Source organism: Gavialis gangeticus, unplaced genomic scaffold, assembly GCF_001723915.1.
Source record: "Gavialis gangeticus isolate Ggan-Ray unplaced genomic scaffold, GavGan_comp1, whole genome shotgun sequence".
Lineage (NCBI taxonomy): Eukaryota > Metazoa > Chordata > Crocodylia > Gavialidae > Gavialis > Gavialis gangeticus.
Window position 1 is genome coordinate 136,093,079 of NW_017729025.1, and position 9,299 is coordinate 136,102,377.

Consider the following 9,299-nt stretch of genomic DNA (forward strand, 5'->3'; position numbering starts at 1 on the left):
TGGGGACAGAGATGGGGACAGGGGCTGGGGGCTGGTGCGGGCTCCTCCGGCTCCAGGGAACTGCTGTGCTCCCCTGCATTGCCCCAAGGAGCTAGGAAGCACATGGCATCAGGGCTGACAGAAATTATGCAAGACACAAGGATTTCTTAGGATGATATCTTTTATTGGACCAACTGTGTAGTTAGAGTTAGAGCCTTGTTGCATGGTAAATTTAGGTGGCTTCTGGAGCTCTTAATCCCTGGGTTGGGTACATGCTAAAACCTTTTAAGTAGCTTAAAGCACTCATTATTTGGCTTAGAGTTATGCCACTCCAATCCACCTAATTTTGTTCGTGTTCCATTACTGTGTGACTATTTTCTGCAGCTATTCTTCCCAAGTTGAAGTCCTCCAGTAACCCAGAATGCTCTGAGCTATGGGGGGCCTGATCCTTTTTTCTCCGGAGCTCAAATGGTGCCCACCACCCCAGGCCCTGCCAGCCAGGCTACTGGCTGGCCAGACACCACCTGAGCAAGGGGCCTCATTCTTTTCTCCCCAGAACACCTGGTGGCTATGGTGCCTCCTGCTGCTGCCCAAATCAACTCTGCCCCCACTGGTGGTGATGGAGGGGGTGAGCACTGCCTGAGCTCTGGAGAAAAAAAGATTGGACCCCTTGAAGCTTGAAGTGAGTGAGCTCCAGGGCTGGAGACCTGGAGCTCTCTGGTCTCACAGAAACTGACACAGTGGCTCTGTGCTGAGAGCAGGGCTGTCAGTGCAGTGCTGCTGTGTCAGTCTCAGCAAGACCAGAGAGTGCCAGGGAAGCTGCTTCCTGGGGTCTCTCTGGTTTTGCTGAAATGGAAACAGCGGTGGGCCCGCTCTCTGCCCAGCGGGAGCAGAGATCGGGTCCTGCTTCTAGTCCTGCCCCTGCTCACCAGTCCTCTAGTGACAGTCACAGCTGTGCAGGTGAAGGACAGTCAGAGCAGGTTTTTTGCCTTACTGTGTGACTGTTCCACTAGGCCCAACAACGCTAAGCTGATTAACGTTTGTCCAGCTTACAGCATAAAGTTTAACAAGGCCCTTAGATAAGTTTTTTAATTCTGTGTTAAGTAGTATATTAAATTATACTCTCTAGTATGATTAACAGTTCATAATGCAAACTAATGTTTAATTTTAGATTAAAGATCAATGGGTCCATCAAAAAAATTCCACTATACTACCAACCTTCTTTAGATTATTAAAGCCAAAAAAGTTATTTTTTAATTATGTATTTTTTCATGATTTTTGTGCATTTTGTACACCTGGAAGAATGAAAATAACTAGCTGATTTTACTTTCCATGTTTCATAAACAAAGATGGAGAGTATCATGTGGGTTGCAAACCTGGAAGGGAAGTCAAAGCACACATGATTTCACAGAATACATTTTTCTTTTCTAATTTATTAAGCCTATTTCTTATTAAGACTAGGGATTCTTTATGAAAAGGTTTTTAACAGGTACATCTACACATGTGTTTTAATGTGCGTTAGCTTATTTGAATGAGCATTACAAGCATACAGTTTTTTAGTGATACTTCACTAGTGCACATTACATTAAAATAGTCTAATGAGCATTAAAGCATCACTGAAAACCATGGGCACTTTTACACGTGCTCTGGGGGTGGGAGGTGTGGCACTTTAATTAGAGTGGCTCTCAGAGCTGCTCTAATTAAAGTGTTGCTGTGTCTCATGAATCAGTGTCCCTGTGCTTAAAAATGGCCCACACGCAGGGAGCTCAGGCATGCAGCTGCACCTTGGTTCTCGCTGTGCCTGGATGTGTACTGCAGCCACGGCTCCTTGCTTAGGCACAGAGCAACCAACCCCTGGGATCCTCCATCTCCCACCCTTCCTCTCTGGCTGGCTCAGAACCCTGCTCTTCCTGGCTGTACACTGCCCTACCTCTAGGAGAAATGTTTGACATGATTTCCATCAATAACTAAAAACAGAACTTTTTGCAATCCTTTCCTTCTTCAGAAACAGAGAATGGATAAAAGGTTTAAAAACAAGATGGTCCAGCATAAAACAGGACCAATGGCCACTCTGCTGCCCTCACTCTTTCTCCCACTAGAGTCAGCCAGGGTCACTAGGGTCAGGAAGATCCATGTGCACAGAGCTCACTGAAGTTCATGGGATCTACATCCTACAGGCGTAGTCACTTGTGAAAGGACCAAAATTCAGAGGGGCTACAACAGAGTTTTAAGTTTCACATGTATAAATGGTTTGAAATATGTATAAGTGCATCATGAGGTAACTTTCATATTAAGAGGTTTGAGGAAGACGTAGAGCAGGAAAAGCAACAAATAGGAAGGCCTCAGATAGTATAAATTAAAGTAGACTTCTGTGCTGAGTGGCTCCCTTTCATCTATCACCTCTGAATTTGACTTAGGACATCTATAAAGACTTCACGTTTCAGTGAAAGATGTAGCCCTGTGTAAATATGATCTTTGATGCTGTTGATCAGACCAGAACAAATCAGCTGAGTTCAGTCTTTGGGTATGTGTACATGACTCCTACTGACTTTACTGACAGTTGCATTAGTGCAGATTTGGCTTGTGACCTTTGGTGGGGGGGAGTGGGCTCAGATTGATATAGTTTAAAAGGCATTGTTTTTAGAGGCCAGGTGTTTTAATACTTTGTAAACATCCGACTGAAGAAATTTAAAATGAAAACATCAAGTCATGGTCACAGTGACAGTGCTGGGAGCTGCATCATGTTAGCTAGGCAAATTACTAGGACAAACACCTGTTGGATACAAATGCTGTCATGTCTGTGCAAGAACAGTCTCTTCCCCCAAGCCTGGATTACAAATGGGCTCCTTGTGACAGTTCTGAAGGAGAAAGCGGAGTACTGGTCTGAAGCAGAAAGCCTCCCTAAGCGTGGGAATAGCACACGAGAGAGGATGTTGGTGCTGATTTACGTCACAGCATGGAAGAGGATGCGTTACAAAAGGGCATTCTATAGAAAGAAAAAAAAATATTAACTGAGTGTTGGAGGAATGTTTGTTTTCCTGCTTTTAGCTTAACATGGCTCTTTTTTTAGTCACTCCCCATAATGACCCAATTTTTAACAGTTGAAAATACCACAAAGCCATTAAAATAGGCTTGAGAATTTTGCCTGGGAGCCCGCATTACATTTCATAGTTTCTTCTCCTGAAGCACATCATTGTGCTTACCTAATACATAAACCGGAGAGCAAGATAAGAACCAAGGGCAGCACCATCATGTGCTCTGGAACAATATAAGAAAAAGTTAACTTTGATAAGAAACACATACTAATTTGCTAAGCAAGATCACAAGAACACGTCACAGTCAGTATATCTTAAACAGCGACCAGCAAAAAAAAAAAAAAAGATTATTTCAAGGAAAAGATGAACACTGTCCCCTCTTCTCCCCCCTCCATTTTTTTAACCAATTCCAGTGTAACTGTTATAAGCAAGCAAACAGGTGGTATACCTTCTTTGTATTCAGAAAAGAACGCTTGCAAGCATCATTTGAGTGGAAGTCTGATGCCACCTAATGCCTACAAGATGTCTTGCAATTAAATAAATGAGCACTCCTCACCTAACAGTCTCAAGTCACAATAACACTGAACTTCTTAGTTATTTGTAATGGTTTGAACGTGCTTAGCATATCTGAGATATGCAGTGTGAGAAACTTAGCTCGGCATGCTGGACTGGGTAAAATTCCAAAGTTCTGTCATCTTCAGCTTGTTAAAGGGCAGACTTTACCAATCAGGCCAAAGTCACGGCTCTGAAAGTGCGGGTTTGTCTTTCTTTCCCTGCTGTTAAAACTAATTTGATAATGATGATGTTTTGTAACTGACCTTCAGGAAGCATGTGACCATAAAGTGAAACCAGAGTACATTCATTAGGCAGAAGGACAATGAAAGCAAAGAGTTTCCCATGGATAATACTAATCCTTAATACTACTTAAAAGACCATTTTCAAACACATGCCTTATCTTAACATTTTACTAGGGAGAACCAGTCTCGGTTCCTTAGAGCTTTTTTTCATCAAAGAATCTGTTTGGATGAAAAATGCTGATTTTGTGAAAATTGAAGCCTTTGGGTAAATACATCAGTTGGGCTAAAATTCTTGTGGAAGATGTATTTAGAAGCAAAACCCTGTTCAGTCTGGAAAAAATGTATTTCAAAACACTTTGGAAATTGGACAGAAATTCCTGTGGGGATGATATATTTAGAAGGAAAACTGTCTATTTTGGAAAAAAAGAAATTTCAAAACACTTCAGAATTTGGAAATTTTTGTTCCATTCTATGAGTTTTATAATTTTTAAAGTATTTTTACAACTTTTGTGGTGTTCAGCAGTGGTATTGTGCATTGCTACTCATAATATGACAGTATAATAGTTGAAATTCTGTTGTTTTTATTTTAAAAATCATCAAGAGGAGCTGCTAGTGTTCAGTCGTTTGCAGTTTTGTTCGAGACATTTTGTCTTTTTCCCCCCTAGATCAGTGTTTCCTTATTATAATGAAACAGTTTAACACTAACCTTCTAGTTTCCACTTTGAGTGCTATGAAGAGCATGGGCCCAGGGGGAAATAACAAAGCTATCACAAGGCCACAAATATAGAAGGGTGTTTGAGATTGGAACAGAAGCCAGATGCTAAGTTGGAACTTGGGCTTGGATGCATTAGGCATCTTCTCTGAATTCCCACTCTGCCGTGAGTTCAGTAGTATGGAAGCAGGTGTTTTGGATTAAGAACACGCTGTAGTGATGATGTTGTTCTTCTTTCCTCAGCACCCTCTCAAGCTGTTCTCATGCTGTGGTGGCCCTGCTGTATCCCTTCTCCTGGCAACATACCTTTATTCCTGTTCTTCCCTCATCCATGATTGATATTGTCTGCTGCCCTACTCCATTCCTGGTTGGATTGCTGTCCAGCTCTCTGCCCAAGCTGAAAGAGCTGCCGGTAGAAGAGGTAGGAACTGATCCAAAAGCAGTTTCTGTGGCGTATAATGGATTTACGACAGCCAGAGATCTGGCCTTCTGGCAAGTTTGCATGTCTCTCCTTTAGCTTGCAAATTTATGCTTGAGAATTGGAAAGAAAAAAAAAAGTTGCCTCTGGAAAAATTGCAGTCATGCAGATATATGGTAAAGGGATAGTGGTAAACAAGCAAAGTCAGCCTTGGTTTTGTCCATATTCTGATTTTCTGCTCTGTGAAATAGTGTAAAGTGGCATCATTGCTATAAGAAACCATTCACTTAAGGGCTGAGCTCTATAACTTATTTCTTATGAGTTCACACACCACCAGCCGTGGAAAAAAGAGAATAGAACTTTGAAGGCAAGTAAAGTTCCTTTTAATGTCCTGCAGGCCCTAGATTGCAAATTAAATAAGCTTTATATTAATATAGTCTTTCCAAAATATTACTGCCAAAATCATCACTCTCCTCAAACTGCTCTGATCAGTTCACTCTCCTGTGAACCTCTCACTGGCTTTCTCACATCTTTCACTTCAGATTACTTTTCTTGTCTTCCTTTCAGAACTTTCTGTGACTCTGCCTTTTGCTATCTCTGCTGTTTTTTTCCTGCCCTCCCCAAACTGCTCTCTCAGCATCCTTCTTTCATATTTCATCAATGTCACACCTGTTATACTTGGCATGCAAGTCTTTCTGTACCAGAAAGTAAGCCTTCGCACTAGAAAGGACCTCTTCTGGTGCCATAAAGAGATCCCCCCAGTTAAATAGCTTGCTCAGTAAAATAGTGCACCCAAGAAAAATAGTATGTCCTACAGTTTTTTTTAAATGGTCTTCAAATTTCCCTGAAATCTGTCCACTATTTGAGGTATGACATATATTAACTTCCTCAGGGCTCTACAGAAGGAAAGGACTTTATCCTCCTGTTTTGTACAGCATTCAGCAAATTGTTTGGAGCTCCCATCTTGATTCTTGATCTAACTGCTGTTCAGGCTTGGTACTACGTCAACATTTTTGCTCCCTCTCTTTCTGTAAAGGCAGACACCCACAGCATTTTTATAATAATCTTTTCTCTATTTTTCTTTCCTTCAGGCTCTAATGGTCAACCTGGGAGCTGATCGTTTTATCAGACAGGTAAAGTATGAATCCAAAATATTTAAAAAACAGGTAAATTTGCTGTTCAAAAAAATCTGGTGTAGCTGTGGGGTTCACCAGGGAGCCCCCATTGGGATGGTGCAGTGGTCCAGAGATTAGAACAATCCTGTTTTCTGTTTTCACCTAAAAATAAATACTTTTCCTTGAAGCTGGCAAGCGGTTGATGTTTAAAATTGCTTTCAGGAGAAATACAGAGATGAATTCATGGCTTAGAGTGAACACTTGAACTCTTCAGCATTGTTCTAGCTAGGTAAGAGCAATTGAGGTGATGAGATGAAGGGAGAAGTCTATATGGTGAGACAAAAATAGAGGGTTGTGTAGTAAGTTGCATGGTAGAAGGAAGATAAGGAATCTCCAGCTTTTAAAATCAAATGTGACACTAAATGATGTGCAGATAAAGGAGTGCTCTGAATTGGCCTTTAAAGAAAAGGTTGGGCACATAGATAAGCTTACTCTGAAGACCTGTTGGAAGAGTCTGCATGGTGAAGTTGAGGTCGCAACACTGAAAGTCTTGTATCTGCTTGTTTTGTGGAGCAACCATTAAATATGCTGCAGAGAATGAAGAAAAAACAAGTGCAGGAAAAAAGCAAAGGGAACTATCAAGGGTTGAGGCAGCTGCCAGAACACAACAAGAACAGCTGTGTGTACAAGTAGCTGGGCCTTGCATGATGTATATATTTAGTAAACACCATTTTTAGACACCCTAATCATGCCTGTCTCATTCCTTCACACATTACATTTGTTGTGTAAAGAGCAGATTCAGGGATTTTATGCATTTATTCTGCTCTTCAGTAGCATATTATCTTTCCTGACTAATCTCACTAAAAGCACTATTGGGCATATTAAAGAATATATAATAATGCAGGCACAGACATTTTCATTACTTCATGTATATCAGCATTAACATAACAAACACAGAGTAACTCATTTATGAACTCTAGACCCTGAAAAATCATTGACTACAAATGAGAAAGTAAACAATCTAAAGGTTGTTTTTTCCTTTGTTAGATGGATGACGAAGACACTCTATTGCCAAGGAAATTGCAAGCTGCTCTGGAGCAGGCTCTAGAGCGAAAGAATGAGCTGATAAATCAAGATTCAGATAGTGATTCAGATGATGGTAAGATAATCTGGAAGCAAGTCTTATCTCCAGGTGTGTGCAAGTGATATTGCATCCGTGGAATCAGGAAATAAACTGCTCTTGTTTCAGAGAGCTCATCATTCACTCCAGAGAGACATTTTGCAACATCAAAGTACAATTCAAAATACAGCATCTGCAAGGAATGGGGACTGATGGCATCAAAACACTGTAATATATTGTTAACAACCTGTTTTAAATTCCTTGGAAATACCAATGCACTCCTGCCCTTGGCTGTATTTTTAACCCTTCCTTAAAGAAAAGAAGAGATTTTTACATTAAAAGCTTATATAAGCTTGTTCAAGTCTCTTCATTTTCACATTTATTTTTGTTAATACTTCTTTTAAATATGAATAACTATTTTAATACCTTCGAGGCATTCTGAAGCAATGCACAAATTGGATCTCCAATAAATACTTTACAATCAGTTCTTTGTAAAGTTTAATTATCCCTGGAACAAACATTTTAACTGTGAAAATCCCACAGAAGCATGCTTAACTGTCAAGGAGACTGAATTCAATTTTAGACAAAAAACACATAGTTCAGATTAAAGTTCAAAAGATTCAACTTTAATTCAGGATTTTATGAGATGTCTCCTATGGGTTTGCCCACTAAAACAAAACATACTTTTGTTGACTGTAGTTTATGGAAGACCTGCTGTTCTGTCAATTGACAAGTTTGGTGGTAGTGCAATTATGCTATCTAAGCCAAGTAATCTTTTTTGTGGGGGTAGGGAAGAAGGGTTCAAGGTATGAACCCTTAAAAGGTACGTTTTTAAATGTTGCAAATATTTTTTTTCAGTTATTATCATTACTCTAGTTAACTCTTACGTGATTGAACCAAATAAAATGCAAGTGTCAATGCAGAAACCTTTTACCTCATCTATTTTTTAGCTGGATTTAGTATCTCATTGCTGCTTTCTTTTGCAGAGTGTAACACCCTGAATGGATTAGTATCTGAAGTCTTCATCCGATTCTTTGTGGAAACAGTAGGCCATTATTCACTGTTCCTAACTCAGAACGAAAAGGGAGAGCGTGTTTTTCAAAGGGAGGCTTTCCGCAAATCAGTAGCTTCCAAGAGTATCCGTCGCTTCCTGGAGGTTTTTATGGAATCCCAGATGTTTGCTGGTTTTATCCAGGACAGAGAGCTGAGAAAATGTAGAGCAAAAGGTAAGGCTTGTGATTCTCTTTTCTTTAATGTAGACTGTACTTGCTGGATTTCACCTACCAATAGCAGTCATAGCTTTTTTTTCTACGTGAGTCAAGGTTCAGTGCCATGGCTAACAAACTGCCACATAACTAACAAGCTACCCATTTCTTTTGTGTGCCCTGAACAGGTTTTAAACAAAGGAGTCTCATCCTAGTGGTGATTCCCATCCAGGCACGTTAGGTAAATAAAGGGGAAAATGGACTGGTTGCCCACCATGAAATCACATACAGTATCTACCTCATTTGAGATTCTAAGGCCCTTGGCAGATGTTACAGTTAACATGTGATTAGTCTGTTAATCATGTCTTAAATAGTAACCTGGCTACACGTTCACGGAATTAATGGTGCCACCAAAGGGGGAACTGGCCACCAGCATATTGCACAAAGAAAGTGTAATATTTGGTGGCTGGTTTCCATTGTGCCTTGATACGTATGTGTGACAGAGTTAGTACTGTACCAGGGTCACCAGCCAGCCCTGGTGTAGTCCCTGCCAGCCAAAAATCAACTGATTGTCAGCTGGCTCTGGAAATTCCACCAGGGCTGGTTGGAGGCCCGGGGCAGTCCCAAAGTCAGTTGCCAATCAGTTGATTGTCAGGCACTCAGCTTTCAACTTGTCAGTGCAGAGGGAGTTTGGGATCCTTCCATGTCTTTATTGCCAACTGCACTCATCGTTTGGTAGCTGCCTCTATTTGTGAAGACTGAAGTTTCATAGTTTCATAGTTTCTAGGGTCGGAAGGGACCTGAGCAGATCATCTAGTCCGACCCCCTGCCATGGCAGGAAGAGCACTGGGGTCAAATGACCCCAGTAAGGTGGTCATCCAACCTCCTCTTAAAAACCCCCAGGGTGGGAGCCTGCAC

At 40.9% G+C, this 9,299-nt stretch overlaps 1 protein-coding gene across 3 annotated transcripts in view; it reads left to right on the forward strand.

Annotated features, from left to right (window-relative positions):
* The window catches only part of ST5 (suppression of tumorigenicity 5), a 303,619-nt gene that overhangs the window by 288,614 nt on the left and 5,706 nt on the right, over positions 1 to 9,299 (forward strand). For all 3 annotated transcript variants that reach the window (XM_019519607.1, XM_019519609.1, XM_019519608.1), the window contains 4 exons: positions 4,767 to 4,944; positions 6,033 to 6,074; positions 7,104 to 7,215; positions 8,163 to 8,402. In XM_019519607.1, the coding sequence (XP_019375152.1) occupies positions 4,767 to 4,944; positions 6,033 to 6,074; positions 7,104 to 7,215; positions 8,163 to 8,402 (572 nt within the window). The remainder of the gene's footprint in view (positions 1 to 4,766; positions 4,945 to 6,032; positions 6,075 to 7,103; positions 7,216 to 8,162; positions 8,403 to 9,299) is intronic.